Genomic DNA, 19,381 nt, shown 5'->3' with positions numbered 1-19,381 from the left:
ACTCTGAGAGTGTACACATGGAACCAAATGGACCCTTACAGGTCTGTAACTCTGAGAGTGTACACATGGAACCAAATGGACCCTTACAGGTCTGTAACTCTGAGAGTTAAAGAAACTGAGGATTTGACAGTCTTTCTCACATCACAGTCAACAAGAATGAAAGTTGAGGAATGTGACAAACACACAGAATGAACAAGTGGACGGAGGAGGAGAAGTCATGAGAACGAGTGGGCGAGAGAGAGAGAGAGAGAGAGAGAGAGAGAGAGAGAGAGAGAGAGAGAGAGAGAGAGTGAGCAGTAGTTAGTGAGGAAGTGGTTTAAAGGGGGCGTGGTTTAGAGTAACGGTCGTTTCATCAGCTTCCAGTTTAACACAGAGCGAAGACAGAACCCTGAGGGACTCCTGGACAAGACAACACACAGCACCATGGAGGTGAGACACAAGGCTCTGTCTGTCTGTCTGTCTGTCTGTCTGTCTGTCTGTCTGTCTGTCTGTCTGTCTGTCTGTCTGCCTGGGCCCCTGAGGGAAGCAGTCAGGTCTGATTGATTGAATTTGATTGACATTTTTATTAGGCAAAAGAATGTAAAACAACACCGTTACATTTATAATACTTTTGTCTAAAAGGTCCGACCAAACAAGTCCTTGCGGACTTGTTTCCGTTGGGGTCCTTGATTTTTTTTTATATTAATTTTATAGACATATATAGTAGCAACCAAACAGTTCAAAAATCAACATAAAAATACAGAGAAAAAATACCACTATGTACAAAAAAAGCATAACAAATATATTTTTTTTAAAAGGGGAGGGGGGTCGTCTGTCTACAGGGAGACTGGTACCACCTCCTCTTATGGCCTCCAGAAAGAGGAGTTTTTAGGCCTGTTTTGAATGAGCCCAACGAACTGCATTTTTTGACCTTTGACATAATGCTTCAATAGATCTGTTCATCTGAACTCTGTTCGTTCATAGTGACAGACAGCTGTCTCTGAGGACAGAGAGGGACAGAGGTTCATAGTGACAGACAGCTGTCTCTGAGGACAGAGGTTCATAGTGACAGACAGCTGTCTCTGAGGACAGGGGGGGACAGAGGTTCATAGTGACAGACAGCTGTCTCTGAGGACAGAGAGGGACAGAGGTTCATAGTGACAGACAGCTGTCTCTGAGGACAGAGGTTCATAGTGACAGACAGCTGTCTCTGAGGACAGGAGGGACAGAGGTTCATAGTGACAGACAGCTGTCTCTGAGGACAGGAGGGACAGAGGTTCATAGTGACAGACAGCTGTCTCTGAGGACAGAGAGGGACAGAGGTTCATAGTGACAGACAGCTGTCTCTGAGGACAGAGAGGACAGAGGTTCATAGTGACAGACAGCTGTCTCTGAGGACAGGGAGGGACAGAGGTTCATAGTGACAGACAGCTGTCTCTGAGGACAGGGAGGGACAGAGGTTCATAGTGACAGACAGCTGTCTCTGAGGACAGGGAGGGACAGAGGTTCATAGTGACAGACAGCTGTCTCTGAGGACAGGGAGGGACAGACGGACAGAGGGACACAGAGCGGGGACATGGGGGTCCCCTGTCTGTCCCATGGGTCCTCTCTGAAGGCTTTGAATCCTCCCCCCTGTCACCCTATCCCAGTGGTGTAAAGTAACTAAGTACATTTACTCAAGTACTGTACTTAAGTACAATTTTGAGTTATTTTCACTTTATTGGAGTGTTTCCAATTTTCATTACTTTTACTTCTACTCCGCTACATCTCAGGGGCAAATATTGTACTTTACTACTTTACTACAATTATTTGAACATTTTAGTTACTAGTTGCTTTGTAGATTTTGATTATTATTACAAAACCACTTCAGCCCTATAGACATTTTGGCCATTTGAAAATAGCCGATCTACAAGCTCACAATGCGACGCAATTGTCAGCTTGTAGATCTGCTATTTTCAAAAGATTTGGTATACATTTGAACTGGAAATGGGACATTCTGCATAATGAGTACTTTCTACTTTTGGTACTTTAAATACATTTTGATACCAATACTTTTGTACTTTTACTCAAGTAAATTTTGAATTCCAGACTTTATTTCTACACTGCAGTATTGATACTTTTACTTAATAAGTAAGAAATGTGAGTACTTGTTTCCACCACTGGCCTTTCCAGGGGGAAGGGTGACACACAGGGAGTGACACGTCCTCCTCCTGGCCCTCTAACCCCTAACCCTAACCCTAACCCTCTGCATGGAGGGGCTCTGGTTCCTCCTCCTGGCCCTCAGCATGGAGGGGCTCTGCATGGAGGCATGGCCCTCTGCATGGAGGGGCTCTGGTGCTCCTGGCCCTCTGCATGGAGGGGCTCTGGTGCTCCTGGCCCTCTGCATGGAGGGGCTCTGGTGGTTGTTGTTGTTGTTGTCGTGGGGTCTGCATGGAGGGGCTCTGGTGGTTGTTGTTGTTGTCGTGGGGTCGCGTTCCTATGGCAACAGTTGTGGGTCCAAGTTGATTTGCTGCCGATGTAAACAAACCACAGAGAGTCATTCACAAGGTGACAGTCCTATAGCTATAATGTCCATAGAGAATATATCCCCACCTGAAAGATGCTTATTAAACTTTATAACTTGCCTGGTACCATTCCATGCTTCATCTTGTCGTCTAAAATTATATTCCTTGGCTTGCAAACAGCCAAAACGTGTGTAGCCGATGAAACACAACGGCTTTGCATTGATGACACCAGTTCAGAAATACAGCACTGAGAGCACTGGCCAATACAAACTAATAGGCGAGTGTGCTCTGGTGCACAATTTCCGAACGCACTGCTGCTGTCCAATGTGTCCATATTCATCTTTAAATGCCCTGTTTTCAGCACTGTCACATATCTTTTATACATATCTTTTATACTCTTATACTTTTGGATAGTGTCATTTCTCTTGTTAACTAGCAGATTAATGTTTAGCGATCTCAAGCAGTCTGTCTCTCTCCATAAGTAGCAGCTGAAATCCATCCAGTATTAAACGACCAATTTATGCTTAAGTAAAAGTATCAATACTGCAATATAGAAATACTCCGTTACAAATAAAAGTCCGGAATTCAAAATGTACTTGTGTAAAAGCACAAAATTATTAGTATCAAAATGTACTTAAAGTACCAAAAGTAAAAGTACTAATGTTTGAAAATAGCAGATCTACAAGCTTACAATGTGTTGCGATGGGATGCATTGTGAGCTTGTAGATAGGCTATTTTCAAATAGCCTATGTAGACCTATAAAATAGGGCTAAAGTGGTTAATGTATGTTTTCAAATGATTGTAGTGGAGTAAAAGTACAATATTTGCCGTTGGGGTGTAGAAGTAATAATAAAGTATAATGAGAATAAAAGTAAAATCATTCAAATTATTGAATGATTATAATGAGGCTTTGCTACATGGTCAGTCTTGGAGGGGGGGGGGGGACCGCTCGTTTATGGTTTATTATGCCACCTAATAGCTTACATTTTGATTCATTCTCTGTGAGAGTATCACAAATGTGTGCCAAATATAAGGCGTTCTGTCTTGACTCTTGGAGTTCCAGTACATTTGTTAACTATCCATTTCTTAAATTAGCCTTTCATTATGTTCTGGCCCGCCATCTAATGCTTTAAAAAAAAACGTTCATGTGGGTGCACCCTTCATAGTTCTTAAATCCATGAATTTTGCACAATGTTGCAAGGGAAGTCTCTGTGCCAGCCAGGATTGTTTTTCGTCGCACAATGGTTTCGAGTGGTTAACATTATGCGATATTAGCTGTAGAATACAACTCTCGTAGACGTATTTATGATTCTGACGTTTTCAATCTACGAGAGTTGTAGGGTTCACCCCCCATGGACACAGGGACCTTCAGCACTATGCCCCGTAGACACTCCAAACATGTACAAATTGAAAATAAAGGTGCTTACCCCCACGCTGCAAATGTTAACTATCGCTAACTAACGGGGTAGTAGTTTAATGTATTAATCCATATCTTTCAATAAAGAAGTGTTTAATGCCACAAGTAGCCTACCGCGAATGAGACGCGTTGTGAGCTTGTAGATCTGCTCTGACGCGGTGCACTGTGTGTGTGTGTGTGTGTGTGTGTGTGTGTGTGTGTGTGTGTGTGTGTGTGTGTGTGTGTGTGGCGCTGCTCAGGAGCGCAGCTAGCTGTCAGAGAAAAACACTGAATTGACATATGAAAATGTACGGATTGTAATGTGTAACTTTATTTAATATCAAAATAATATAGGCTACTGATATAATATCTTATATAATTGTAATTATTAATAATTCATAATTATTATTTTTCAAATATATTTTTCTATTTATTATTGCTGTTCGGGCAAGCCCGAGAATCTGGATAGAATCTTGTAGTGTGAGATGCCCCTGATTTGTTTAATGGTGTAGTGTGTGCATGTTTAAGATAATCTGATAAGAGAATCTTGAAAGATTATCTTGTAGTGTGTGATGATACCCGATTTAAAAATCGTTAATATTAAGATTATCTCGTAGTGTAAGGCCAGCTTTAGTGTCGAAGTGTCCTTGAGCAAGACACTGAACCCCTCCTGATGAGCAGGTTGGTGCCTTGCATGGTTTCCTCCTCCATCGGTGTATGAATGTTGTGTGAGTGAATGTGTGTGTGTGAATGTGTGTGTGTGTGTGTGTGTGTGTGTGTGTGTGTGTGTGTGTGTGTGTGTGTGTGTGTGAATGTGTGTGTGTGAATGGGTGAATGTAATGCATAATCTACGTAAAGCGCTTTGGATAAAGCGATATATAAATAAATATAAATGCACCATTTATGTTCTCATGCGTTTACCCAAGGACCAATCACATGGCTTGTGTGTGTGTGTGTGTGTGTGTGTGTGTGTGTGTGTGTGTGTGTGTGTGTGTGTGTGTGTGTGTGTGTGTGTGTGTGTGTGTGTGTGTGTGTGTGTGTGTGTGTGTGTGTGTGTGTGTGTGTGTGTGTGTGTGTGTGTGTGTGTGTGTGTGTGTGTGTGTGTGTGTGTGTGTGTACACACGATATGATGGGAAATATGCACAACTGTGTGTGTGTGGCAGGGAGGTGACACACGCATCCTGGGTGTTTTTGGCGTTGCGTGCGCACGTGTGTGTGTGCATGTGTGTGTGTGTGTGTGTGTGTGTGTGTGTGTGAGACACTTCCTACTGTATGTGTCAGCGTTTTGGTCGTCACGGTGACGGTCAGTGATGTACATAATGTTCTACATGGTATGTCGGGTAGAAACCTCTTATGTAATGGTGGGAAAAGTACTTGTATGTTTTACTTAAGTAAAAGTATCAATACTGCAACGTAGAAATACTCTGTTACAAGTAAAAGGCCTGTGTTCAAAATGTTACTTGAGTAAAAGTACAAAAGTATTGGCATCAAAATATACTTTAAGTACCAAAAGTTAAAGTACTAACATGTTTGAGAATAGCAGATCTACAAGCTCACAACGCGTCGCATGGCGACGCGTTGTGAGCTTGTAGATCTCCTATAATAATGTATGAAATAGGGCTGAAATGGTTAATGTATGTTTCATCATATCATGATTTATATCTGAAAAGTAACTAGGAACTAAACTAAACTTGAGTAAATGTACTTAGTTACTTTACACCACTGCTCTTATGTCCAAAAGCACTGAGTAAATGTACTTAGTTACTTTACACCACTGCTCTTATGTCCAAAAGCACTGTGTAAATGTACTTAGTTACTTTACACCACTGCTCTTATGTCCAAAAGCACTGTGTAAATGTACTTAGTTACTTTACACCACTGCTCTTATGTCCAAAAGCACTGTGTAAATGTACTTAGTTACTTTACACCACTGCTCTTATGTCCAAAAGCACTGAGTAAATGTACTTAGTTACTTTACACCACTGCTCTTATGTCCAAAAGCACTGTGTAAATGTACTTAGTTACTTTACACCACTGCTCTTATGTCCAAAAGCACTGTGTAAATGTACTTAGTTACTTTACACCACTGCTCTTATGTCCAAAAGCACTGTGTAAATGTACTTAGTTACTTTACACCACTGCTCTTATGTCCAAAAGCACTGTGTAAATGTAACACGAGAAAATAACCGTGTGAACCAACTGACAACCAGAGGTCTTGTTTTAAGCAGAAGACAAAACCATGTCTATTAGAAAAGGTTCCCCTCTCTCTTCTTATCATTATTCTATTACACAAGATGTAACAATAAAGTACAACCTTGAACCTATAGAGGGTCATTAGTGTAGGGAAAGATAATAATAAGCTGTATTTTTATAATAATAAAGTGTATTTATGTGACGCCTTTCATGACATGCATGCAGATCAAAGTGCTTTACAGAGCAAATCATAGCAAATAGAACAAGGGCAAAAAACAATGGTATAACAAATAATGTCTAAAACAAGATACAAGATAGGGGAGCACTTGTTTGCATGTATGAACTGTGTATGTTATTGTCATGTGTTGTGTTGTGTTTTGTAATGTATGTTTAACTTATTGACTGTATCCTGGCTGTTACCTATCTTTTATTAGTATTCTAGTGTCTCCTGGCTGTTAGCTGTCTTTTATTGTGTAGTATTCTAGTGTCTCCTGGCTGTTACCTATCTTTTATTAGTATTCTAGTGTCTCCTGGCTGTTACCTATCTTTTATTAGTATTCTAGTGTCTCCTGGCTGTTAGCTGTCTTTTATTAGTATTCTAGTGTCTCCTGGCTGTTACCTGTCTTTTATTGTGTAGTATTCTAGTGTCTCCTGGCTGTTACCTATCTTTTATTAGTATTCTAGTGTCTCCTGACTGTTAGCTGTCTTTTATTGTGTAGTATTCTAGTGTCTCCTGGCTGTTAGCTGCCTTTTATTGTGTAGTATTCTAGTGTCTCCTGGCTGTTAGCTGTCTTTTATTGTGTAGTATTCTAGTGTCTCCTGGCTGTTAGCTGCCTTTTATTGTGTAGTATTCTAGTGTCTCCTGGCTGTTAGCTGCCTTTTATTGTGTAGTATTCTGTGTCTCCTGGCTGTTAGCTGCCTTTTATTGTGTAGTATTCTGTGTCTCCTGGCTGTTAGCTGTCTTTTATTGTGTAGTATTCTAGTGTCTCCTGGCTGTTAGCTGCCTTTTATTGTGTAGTATTCTAGTGTCTCCTGGCTGTTACCTATCTTTTATTAGTATTCTAGTGTCTCCTGGCTGTTAGCTGTCTTTTATTGTGTAGTATTCTAGTGTCTCCTGGCTGTTAGCTGCCTTTTATTGTGTAGTATTCTAGTGTCTCCTGGCTGTTAGCCGTCTTTTATTGTGTAGTATTCTAGTGTCTCCTGGCTGTTAGCTGTCTTTTATTGTGTAGTATTCTAGTGTCTCCTGGCTGTTAGCTGCCTTTTATTGTGTAGTATTCTAGTGTCTCCTGGCTGTTAGCCGTCTTTTATTGTGTAGTATTCTAGTGTCTCCTGGCTGTTAGCTGTCTTTTATTGTGTAGTATTCTAGTGTCTCCTGGCTGTTACCTGTCTTTTATTGTGTAGTATTCTAGTGTCTCCTGGCTGTTACCTGCCTTTTATTGTGTAGTATTCTAGTGTTTCCTGGCTGTTAGCTGTCTTTTATTGTGTAGTATTCTAGTGTCTCCTGGCTGTTACCTGTCTTTTATTGTGTAGTATTCTAGTGTCTCCTGGCTGTTACCTGCCTTTTATTGTGTAGTATTCTAGTGTCTCCTGGCTGTTAACTGTCTTTTATTGTGTAGTATTCTAGTGTCTCCTGGCTGTTAGCTGTCTTTTATTGTGTAGTATTCTAGTGTCTCCTGGCTGTTAGCCGTCTTTTATTGTGTAGTATTCTAGTGTCTCCTGGCTGTTACCTGTCTTTTATTGTGTAGTATTCTAGTGTCTCCTGGCTGTTACCTGCCTTTTATTGTGTAGTATTCTAGTGTCTCCTGGCTGTTACCTGCCTTTTATTGTGTAGTATTCTAGTGTCTCCTGGCTGTTAGCTGTCTTTTATTGTGTAGTATTCTAGTGTCTCCTGGCTGTTAGCCGTCTTTTATTGTGTAGTATTCTAGTGTCTCCTGGCTGTTACCTGTCTTTTATTGTGTAGTATTCTAGTGTCTCCTGGCTGTTACCTGCCTTTTATTGTGTAGTATTCTAGTGTCTCCTGGCTGTTAGCTGTCTTTTATTGTGTAGTATTCTAGTGTCTCCTGGCTGTTACCTGTCTCGTCTCACCTCCCTGTGATTAGTAGTTTTCTCAAACTTTTTCATGTCAAGGACCCCCAACTTGACACATATTAGCCCGCGGACCCCCATTTGAAAAGATATGCCAGGACTCCCATAAGAGAAGGTTTTGATGGCTCTAGCAGTGATTCTCAACCATTTTAGTTTGACATGCATTAGGGCTACGGACCCCCATTAGGGCTACGGACCCCCATTAGGGCTACGGACCCCCATTAGACCCCCATTAGGGCTACGGACCCCCATTAGGGCTACGGACCCCCATTTAACATGCATTAGGGCTACGGACCCCCATTAGGGCTACGGACCCCCATTTAACATTAGGGCTACGGACCCCCATTAGGGCTACGGACCCCCATTTAACATTAGGGCTACGGACCCCCATTAGGGCTACGGACCCCCATTTAACATGCATTAGGGCTACGGACCCCCATTAGGGCTACGGACCCCCATTTAACATTAGGGCTACGGACCCCCATTTAACATTAGGGCTACGGACCCCCATTAGGGCTACGGACCCCCATTTAACATTAGGGCTACGGACCCCCATTTAACCACATTTCTATCTCTGGGACCCCAATTTATATTTTAAAATCAATGATTTAACTCTGAGAGTGTAAATGGAACCAAATGGACCCTTACAGGTCTGTAACTCTGAGAGAGTATAAATGGTTCCATTTCTCTCAGAGTTACAGACCCATAAGGGTCCATTTAGTTCCTAACTTTCCATCATTTAGCTGGGGACCCCCTGGAACTCCCTGAAGGACCTCTGGGGGTCCCCAGACCCCACTTTTAGAACCAGTGCCTAGCCTGTTAGCCTACCTGGACTTTAGCCTGTTAGCCTACCTGGACTTTAACCTGTAGGCCTACAGCCTACCTGGACTTTAGCCTGTTAGCCTACCTGGACTTTAGTCTGTTAGCCTACCTGGACTTTAACCTGTAGGCCTACAGCCTACCTGGACTTTAGTCTGTTAGCCTACCTGGACTTTAACCTGTAGGCCTACAGCCTACCTGGACTTTAGCCTGTTAGCCTACCTGGACTTTAGCCTGTTAGCCTACCTGGACTTTAGTCTGTTAGCCTACCTGGACTTTAACCTGTAGGCCTACAGCCTACCTGGACTTTAGCCTGTTAGCCTACCTGGACTTTAGCCTGTTAGCCTACCTGGACTTTAGTCTGTTAGCCTACCTGGACTTTAACCTGTAGGCCTACAGCCTACCTGGACTTTAGCCTGTTAGCCTAACTGGACTTTAGCCTGTTAGCCTACCTGGACTTTAACCTGTAGGCCTACAGCCTACCTGGACTTTAGCCTGTTAGCCTACCTGGACTTTAGCCTGTTAGCCTACCTGGACTTTAGTCTGTTAGCCTACCTGTACTTATTGGTTCTGTCTACTCCTCCTGTTTTGGTCGCCATTAAACACTTGAACCTGACTTCACATCAGTGTTGCCATGTCTGCTTATTATAAGCGAATTTGTGCTTGTTTTTCTGTAAAGTAGCTTGTAAATGTTGGTGGTTGTGTTTTTTGGGGCTTGTTTCTAGTGTTTTAAGAGGTTCACAGTTTTTAAAGAGGCCTGTCTTAGGTGTAATGGTGCTTTAAAGCTATCCACTGTTTAAACTAGTGTTTCTCAAACATTTTCAAGTCAAGGACCCCCAAATTAACATTTATTTGTCTGAGGACCCCCATCTGAAAATATTTTATGCCAGGGAGTGGGACCCCCCACACAAGATATGTGTTGTTAAAATGTTTAAAACCAAAATATTAAAAATAAAAATAAGTTGTGAGCTTGTAGATCGTCTATTTTCAAATAGCCAAAGTATAAATAGGGCTGAAGTGGTTGAAAATGTATGTTTTGTAATAATAATCTAAATCAACAAAGTAATTAACTAACATTTTCAAATAATTGTAGTGGAGTAAAAGTACAATATTTGCCTCTGAGATGTAGTGGAGCAGAAGTAAAAGTATTGACAATCGGAAATACTCCAGTGAAGTAAAAATTACTCAAAAAGTACAGTACTTGAGTAAATGTACTTAGTTACTTTACACCACTGGCACCTTATCACACTTCTATTTAAATGATATAAATACAATGTTTCCAGTTTGTTGCTAAAAGGTCATAAAGATCAAGTGTGAAATTAATGCAAATGATATAAATACAATGTTTTTCAAAGTGTTTATAATGAGCGTACAGGTCAACACAAAACTACTAGAACTTATAGTTCACTGAATACTTTTAAAAAACATTTCTAATCCCCTGCGGCTGCGGCTTTACGTTTGAACCTTTGTTGCTCTGTGCGTTTTAATTAGCTCCCTCATTTCACTCTTTATTATAGGATGGATTCATTGTTCTTATTTATTGTATTTTCATCTGAAAAGCAGTTTGTAACATTGTTACCAAAAGGTTTTATTTAAGACAGGGAAAGCATCTGTGTCATTTTATATTTTAGCTATACATATATATATATATACATATACATATATATATATATTTTGAAATTGTCAAACAGTTTAACGACACAAGTCTTGTATGGGGGGTCCCTATGGGGGGTCCTTGGCACGATGGGGTTCTGTGGATGCATATGAACTTCCTTGTGGGTCCTTTTGACAAACAAAGGTTTGAGAACCACTGGTTTAAATCATACAATATGTTTAAATATGGAGCTGAAATAATACAGTTTGATTTCCTCTCTTTGTCTTCCAGATTGATTTGGTCGCCATGGTTACTCTCATCTTACTGTCAGGAGGTAAGTCTGGAAAAACCCCAAAGATAATTTTATTGACACGCACGCACGCACGCACGCACGCACGCACGCACGCACGCACGCACGCACGCACCCACCCACCCACCCACACACACACACACACACACACTCTATACATTAACGACATGAATGCTGCCTGTAACTGCAAATTGTTCCTGTTGGCTGATGACTCACTCCTGATCTCAGGTGAGGACAAGTTGCAAGTTGAGGAAGCTCTCGGCTCTGAACTCTCCAAAATCCGTACCTGGCTTACCGATAACAAACTGTCACTACACCTTGGGAAAACTGAATCCATTCTCTTTGGGACCAAACATTCCCTCAGACAGATGTAAATGATTTCAAGGTCAAAGTCGATGACACAATTATCTCTAGCAAAGAAGAGATTACCTATTTGGGATGTATTCTTGACAAATACCTGACAGGCAAAGGTGGTCAAAAGAGTAAACCAGAGAACCAGATTTATGGGCAGAGTTTCCTCTTTTGTCAACCCTCAGGCCCTCAGGACCCTCTCTGGGGCCCTGATTCAGCCCCTTTTTGACTATGCTTGCACCTCCTGGTACTCCAACACCTCAGTGTCACTGAAGACTAAGCTTCAAACCTCCCAAAACAAACTGATTCGGCTACTCCTCGAACTGGGGCCCATGACCCACCTTTCACCCACCCATTTTGCCAGCGTAGGCTGGCTCAGGGTGGAAGACCGGGTTAAACAACTAAAAATGGTACTGGTCTTCAAAATTGTAAATGCAAATTTGCTCGATATGCCCCCTATTCCCGCACCTTTCAGGAGGCCAAAAGAGGAGGTAGTACCATTTTCCCGTTAGACAGCTGACCCCCCCCCCCCTGTTCTTGTACATATTTCCCCCCCCCTTTTTTGTTGTACATAGTGTTATCTTTTGCAGTTTTTTTTGTACAAAACACACACACACACACACACACACACACACACACACACACACACACACACACACACACACACAGTGTGCAGTGGTGGAAAGTAACTAAGTAGTACATGTACTCGAGTACTGTAATTCTTTATTTTTATTTTTCTATGTATCAGTCAGACCATGGAGACTTGAATTCATGGATATTATTTTAGTTTGTGTCTCATTCCTAAGACAATAATGTGATGACCAGCGGTTCCGGTAGGAGACACAAAGGAGACTCTTTGTGTCTCCTACTGGGGTGAACTATCCCGCAAAGCGACACGTTGTGAGCTTGTAGATCTGCTATTTTCAAAATATATTTGACATATTGAACATGTGAAATGGGACTTACTTTTGGTACTTTAAGTATATTTTGACTTTTACTTGTAACTGACTATTTGTAGATTGTGGTATTGATATTTTTACTTGAGTAAAAAGGTGAGTATTTCTTCCACCACAGTGTTGGTTTCATCATGATGGACAGAATGAGACAAGGAGCCCACTGTCCGTGTCCGCTGTGTGTGGGCCAGAGGTTAGAGAGCCGCTCCTTTGTAGAGCCCAGACTCACAAGACCCCCCCCCCCCCCTTCAGTCACATGGCTCCACTGACAGGACATTGTTAAACTGCTATAACAATGCTGTCTGTTGTCCTGCCTCTCCCACTGGGTGTCACCAAGCCCCTCCCACTGGGTGTCACCAAGCCTCTCCCACTGGGTGTCACCAAGCCCCTCCCACTGGGTGTCACCAAGCCTCTCCCACTGGGTGTCACCAAGCCCCTCCCACTGGGTGTCACCAAGCCTCTCCCACTGGGTGTCACCAAGCCTCTCCCACTGGGTGTCACCAAGCCCCTCCCACTGGGTGTCACCAAGCCTCTCCCACTGGGTGTCACCAAGCCTCTCGCTTGCATGCTTTCAACTGCGCGACCCTATCGGTTGGTAGGTGTATTGCGCTCTGATATGTTATAACTCTATGAGAAAATGGCCACCGATCGGATTAAAATGCTTTTTATTTAACAATACAGAATATACGGGTACTTTTGAAAGTCCTGTGCATAATTGTAACATCCGTGGCCATATAGGGTAAGCACTTTGAAATGTGAACGTTTATATAGATGTACGGACTGTAAATGGAGAAAGTGCAAACACCAGGTTGAGGTTGATCCATGACTCTAACAGGAGTTTTCATGTACCGCAGGGTAAGGCTACAGTAGCAGTTAATAAATAGACGAACAAATGAATTAATATACTTTAACGTGCGGAATCCGAAACAGGCAGCGCTGTGATTCTGAATTTTGTTACGATTACGGTGATTAGTATTATTGACACCACCTGGGCGAGTGAGTCGTGTAACTTTCCCGACGTTAAGCTGTGTATGTGTTCAACAACACACACAGCCATGCAGCCTTGCAGTTTAAGCACAGATTTCAGCTTGGGAAAAGAACCCTCCAACGGTTTTGGGCATGTGGAATCTATTGCTGGTTCATATTCACCATTGCGTTATCATGATATTCCTATTCCTGCTATTATGTTGCAAATGATTGTGTGTGTGCGTGTGTGTGTGTGTGTGTGTGTGTGTGTGTGTGTGTGTGTGTGTGTGTGTGTGTGTGTGTGTGTGTGTGTGTGTGTGTGTGTGTGTGTGTGTGTGTGTGTGTGTGTGTGTGTGTGTGTGCGGGCGAAATAACATTGACAGCTATGACAGGTGACGAAAGCTTGCCAGACCTATGCCAGGCTAACAACGGTTGCTAAGCTGGCATTGGACAATCGCTTTCGGGGTGGGGTTTAGAGAAGGATCCATTGGTTAAACTCTTCAGTAAACCGCTTTCCCTCATTTCTGAAAGCTGCCACATAGTGTGTAACAATGTTTTATTACGCAACATAACAGTAAAATACATTTTCCCATTTTTTTCTCTCACTGACTCTTCACAGCATCCAGGGCTGACACCACGCCCCCTGAGGCCACGCCCCCCATCAGCGTGGGAGCAGACTCATCGCCCCTCCCCTCCACTCCGGCCCCTCCCCCCATCGGTACGACCACACCAAGACGACACAGGATTAAACCTAACGTTCTTTTATTTATAACTAGAAAAGACAGGAGCTGTGCATAAACTATGAGACGTGAATTAGTCAGTGGTATCAGTAGTGTAAAGTTTGTATGGCTGTGTGAATATGTATTGTATGTGCAAGTGCAAAAAGCAACTGAAACCAAACAAAACCAAGCCTGTGTAGGAGAGAGAGAGAGAGAGAGAGAGAGGGAAAATGGCCTCGGCCAGAGCCATTCAAGGAGAGTTGTGTCAGCGCCGTTCACTTCATGGGGCCAGGTCTTCTACAGAGCCTTCTATTGGTGAATAGTGACAAAGCCCTGAACCGGAAGTTTACAGAATGCACTGAAAGTCTATGAGCGTTCCTAACTATTTATAGGTTACATGAAACACGTGACCGGCGCTGTTTCTGCCCCCTCATTTAGCGGAACTCTCCTATACAAGGCTCTGGCCTCGGCCAGCCTGCTTTTATACCCAAGGGGCAGCTCTGGTCCATAGCCTAGACAGTGGAGTTCCCCTTAAGGCTATGCTACCGATGAGCCAATACGACCGCACCACAGGCTACATAACCTGTCGTCGGGAGTAAAAATAAGAAATACACTTTCGCTACTCACCAAAACAAAGACGGTTTTCTACTAAGTGGGAGCACTCTGAGCCCCCAACCCCCCCCCCCTCCCCCCCCTCACGTCTAAAATAAACTTTTTGGCCAAAATGTTAAATAATCCACCGGACGGAGACACTACTTCTTTGTTTTTTTAATCTTCGGCCGCGCCATCACGGTGCCAACTCACTACAGCCACACAGGTCAGAGGACCGCATTACAGCTTGAGATAACGTCTCATTGGCTGTTATTCGGCTCTGTAACGCTAGAGTCGCTGTTCCGCAAAAACATCTCTGAACCAGGAAGTGTCTTTCCGTCCGGTGGACTATATTTAAAAATGTGAAAATAGCGATCACCTGAGCCAATCATTTGATGACCGGCGGAGTCTCCGGTAGAAGACTCAAAGAGTCTCCTACTGAGTCTCCTATTGACTTCCTGAGCCAATTATTGTCTGAGGAATGCGACAAAAACAGAAAAATCTCAATGAATTCAAGGCTTTACGGGTTGTGCAATTGATAGAAAATACGTATTTTTTTGGTTGAACTGTTGGTTCCTTGTCATATCAATAACAAAAAGACACTGATGTCTCAATGTCAGGCAGGTTTTTCCACTCTGACAGAGATGTTTTGTTCTGTGTGACAGCGGAGAGTCGAGTCACCAGAGGGACCCCTGGCTCCACCGGAGGGACCCCTGGCTCCACCGGAGGGACCCCTGGCTCCGGCAGAGGGGCGCCTGTGCCCGCCTCACCGGGGACGTCACTTCCGAAAGCGACGGCGGCCGAGCGGACCGTCCCAGCAGAGCGGACCGTCCCAGCGACCGGCGGCAACACAGCGGCCGCTGAGATTCCAACAGGTTTGATTGATTGAATTTTTTATTTGGCAAAAAAAAATTCAACATCACAATTACATTAATAATACTTTGTCTAAAAGGTCTTGTTTCCATTGAGGTCTTGGCATTCAGTTCATAGACATATATAGTAGCAACCAACCAAAGGTCTGTTAGAGTCCGGTCTCAAGTCTCACCACAAATTGACACTTATTAGCCCGCGGACCCCCATTTGAAAAGATATGCCAGGGACCCCCATAAGAGAAGACTTTTACGGCTCTAGCAGTGATTCTCAACCTTTTTTAATTTCAAGGACCCCCAGTTTGACATGCATTAGGGCTACGGACCCCCATTTAATGACATTTATATAGAAATTCTTTAAACTTCTATCTATATCTCTGGGACCCCAATTTATATTGTAAACAATGTTAATTTAACTCTGAGAGTGTACAAATGGAACCAAATGGACCCGTTAGGGTTAATTTGGTTCCATGTGTACACTCTCAGAGTTACAGACCTGTAAGGGTCCATTTGGTTCCATGTGTACACTCTCAGAGTTACAGACCTGTAAGGGTCCATTTGGTTCCTAACTATCCATCATTTAGCTGGGGACCCCCTGGAACTCCATCCAGGCCCCTGGGGGCAGTGTGAGTGACGTCAGGACTCATGCTTCTAGAGGTTTACATCTTATTTTATAATGAAGCATTATATCACATTATTCTTGTTTCTTTCTCAGGTCCAAACAACCGCTCAACTCCACAAGTGAAGCCCTCGCCTCCAGGTACCAACCTATCAAATCCCTCGCCCCAATGTGCTACCGTCCAATCAAATGTCTCGCCCCCAGATATGAGGCAATTGGTGTCATTGATACTTCTGAGCACACGGTTGGTGGAAGACTGCACTTTCCCTGTAGATCTGAGTGACCAGCGGTTATCAAGTATGAATTGATACATTTTCTGCGAACGTTCCCGCTAGAATAGGGCGGACCCCTAGCGGTCCCGGACCCCCTGTTGAAGACCCCTGGTCTATAGTGTAGGTGGAGACAGAGAAAGTCATTGTGATCCATTCTGTCATTGAGTTCACCTCTAGATGATGACATTCCTGTGAAATCAACTGAAACATTTAGCTGGGGACCCCCTGGAACCCCCTGCAAGGACCCCTAGGGGACCCCTTTGAGATCCACTGACATAGACACGAGAGCCACGCACACGTGTGCAAACTCACACACACACACACACACACACACACACACACACACACACACACACACACACACACACACACACACACTGTGTGTGTGTGTGTGTGTGTCTCTCTCTCACATTCACAATCACATGCACACACACTCTCACAGGCTACAGTTTGTAAAGCCTTGAGCTTTTTACATCAATGATGCAGCTTAACGCCTAATTATCAAGTAATGAAAGAGAGAGAGAGGGAGAGAGGGAGAGACTGACTGATTGACTGACTGACTGACTGACTGACTGACTGATCTACAAGCTCATAGCACGGCACTGAGTGCCGCGCTATGAGCTTGTAGATCTGCTGTTTTTGAAAAATCGTGAACATTAATTTTGTGCAAATCTTTGAATATATATATATATATATACATTTTTAACTCAAATCTTTGCTTCTGGGGGGTCCCTGGAACAACATATTTCGAGATGGGGGTCCACGGCCAAATGCATATCATTTTGGGGGCCCTTGGCATGGAAAAGGTTAGAGAACCACTGATATTATAGCAACATACGTTTTGTTCAATTTGTAGAATCCCTCAAATATTTGAGTTACAAATGCTCCTTTTAAAAATATATTTATATTCAAAGATTTGCAAAAACGTTCACGTTTGAATTTAAGAGCCAAAGGAATGTATATAATGGGTTAATGGTGTCAGGGCATTATTCTGTATTCTGTAGCACTGAGCAATATAAAAATATTATTATTATTAATCACAGGAACCCTATAGCGACCCGATTCTGTGCATGTCATAAGAGGCAAACATTCTGCAAACATCACAAGGCGTCAATTTGCGACACCTTGTGAGCTTGTAGATCTGCAATTGTTGCTATGTGACGTACAACAAACCACAGAGTTTCTGCAGTATGGTTTTGTACCACAAGAAGAACATTGAATAAATCACAGAATATTTTTTTGTCTTTTCTTTTTCTTTCAGCTCCCACAGTGACACCCAACGCCACCACCCCCCCCACCACCACTACAAAGAGAACCCAGACCGCCGTTCCCTGGGGTAACGCTCCATACTTCAATGCTGCTTAAAGTACTTAAAGGCATAATGTGTAACTTTTCCCTGTGTTGCATGGGCCATGGGGTCAACGAGGAGTAAAGGTCAGGGTAGAAAGCCTGGGTCTTTATTGAGGATGTCATGTTTCTGTCCTTCACAGACCCTAAGTGGGTTAGGGTCTTTATTAAGGATGTCATGTGTCTCCCTTCTGCCTTCACAGACCCTAAGTGGGTCAGGGTTAGGGTCTTTATTAAGTGGGTTAGGGTCTTTATTAAGGATGTCATGTGTCTCTCCTTCACAGACCCTAAGTGGGACGCAGGCTTCACCTACGGTAAGACTCTCTGCTTCATTAAGGGTTAGGGTTAAGACTCTCTGCTTCATTAAGGGTTAGGGTTAAGACTCTCTGCTTCATTAAGGGTTAGGGTTAAGACTCTCTGCTTCATTAAGGGTTAGGGTTAAGACTCTCTGCTTCATTAAGGGTAGGGTTAAGACTCTCTGCTTCATTAAGGGTTAGGGTTAAGACTCTCTCTACTTTTCCTTCATTCGTATCAGAGCTTCTCAAACACTTCCACATCAAGGACTCCCACATTAATATGACATTGGCCCATCTGAAATGCAGGGACCCCCCCCCCCTTTAACTCAAATCTTTGAAACAAAGACTTGAGTTAAAGATGTTTGCTTGAAAAAATATATATATTCAAAGATTTGCAAAAAAAAACAAGATTTAAAAAGACATATTGCTGATCTACAAGCTCATAGCCGCGCTATGAGCTTGTAGATCTGCTACCCTCCCACCCCCCCGCCCCATACAAGATTGTTGTTGTTAAAATGTAAATATATATATATTACACGTCATGTCACATTTCTTCCACGCTTTATTTTTATCGCTTATCTGCAAGATCACAACACGTTGTGATGCGACAGGTTGTGAGCTTAGATGTATGTACAAGGCTTGATTGATTGATTGATTGAATACTTTATTTAGAAAAGACATGGTAACAGTACTTGGAAGTACAGTTAACAATACAAGGTCCTGGGGGCACGGTGGCGCAGTCGGTAGCGCTGTCGCCTCACAGCTAGAAGGTCGGAGGTCCTGGGTTCGATTCCCGCCGGGGACGCTGTGGGCGCTGGGGGCGTGTCTTCTCCTCCGCGTCATCGGTGCCCATACCCTAGGTGGGGTTGGGGAAAGGGCCTACTCTGTGTGGAGTTTGCATGTTCTCCCCGCGTCTCCTAGGGTAGTTCATACCCTCACAAAAACATGTAGTAATCCTGGTCGCTATAGCGCCTCCCCCATGACAGCCGGGGCGCCTGATGGAGGGGAAGGGAACTGGTTGGAATAAAGTGTTCCTTCCACGTGCTACGTCCTACCAGGGAAACTCCCCCCTGTCAGGTGACAAGAAGGTCAGTTGGCTCTCATGCATTGAAGGAAGCATGAGCTCGGCCCTGGCCTCCCTAGGCTGAAGGGGACTGGTGTAGCGCTGGTGTAGGGCTGGTGTAGCGCCCAGGATCACTTAGGAAATTGGCACCGGGTGAAAAAAAATGGGTTACAAAAATCGCGGGATAAAAAATTTATAGAAAAAAAACAATACAAGGTCCTCTAAACTGGATCGCTCATAAAAGCACTGTCTTATTTAAAATGAGATCCCTGTGCACTCACATCATGATGACATTTAAGAAGACATACAAATATACACTATGCAGAACGTCATACAATCAGCTTACAGGTTACTGCTATGAAAAACAAGAAATATGTACAATAGACAGTTTTAGGAGGAGGGGGGGGGGGGGGGGGGGTAGGTTAGGACTTTGACAGCTAGGGGCCAGTTTGGAA

General features: G+C 43.3%; 1 protein-coding gene across 1 annotated transcript in view; it reads left to right on the top strand.

The window, feature by feature from the left end:
- The first annotated feature begins 358 nt into the window (after positions 1-358).
- fxyd5 (FXYD domain containing ion transport regulator 5) overlaps positions 359-19,381 on the top strand; it is a 22,018-nt gene continuing 2,995 nt past the window's right edge. Inside the window, exons 1-7 of the mRNA XM_080425290.1 lie at positions 359-429; positions 10,862-10,904; positions 13,770-13,868; positions 15,126-15,335; positions 16,045-16,089; positions 17,482-17,556; positions 17,852-17,881. Coding sequence (XP_080281416.1) covers positions 424-429; positions 10,862-10,904; positions 13,770-13,868; positions 15,126-15,335; positions 16,045-16,089; positions 17,482-17,556; positions 17,852-17,881 — 508 coding nt within the window. The 5' untranslated portion in view covers positions 359-423. The remainder of the gene's footprint in view (positions 430-10,861; positions 10,905-13,769; positions 13,869-15,125; positions 15,336-16,044; positions 16,090-17,481; positions 17,557-17,851; positions 17,882-19,381) is intronic.

The sequence above is a fragment of the Gymnoscopelus braueri genome (genome assembly GCF_963280865.1).
Source record: "Gymnoscopelus braueri genome assembly, chromosome: 4".
Classification (NCBI taxonomy): Eukaryota; Metazoa; Chordata; class Actinopteri; order Myctophiformes; family Myctophidae; genus Gymnoscopelus; species Gymnoscopelus braueri.
This window is presented reverse-complemented; position numbering and strand designations above follow the sequence as displayed.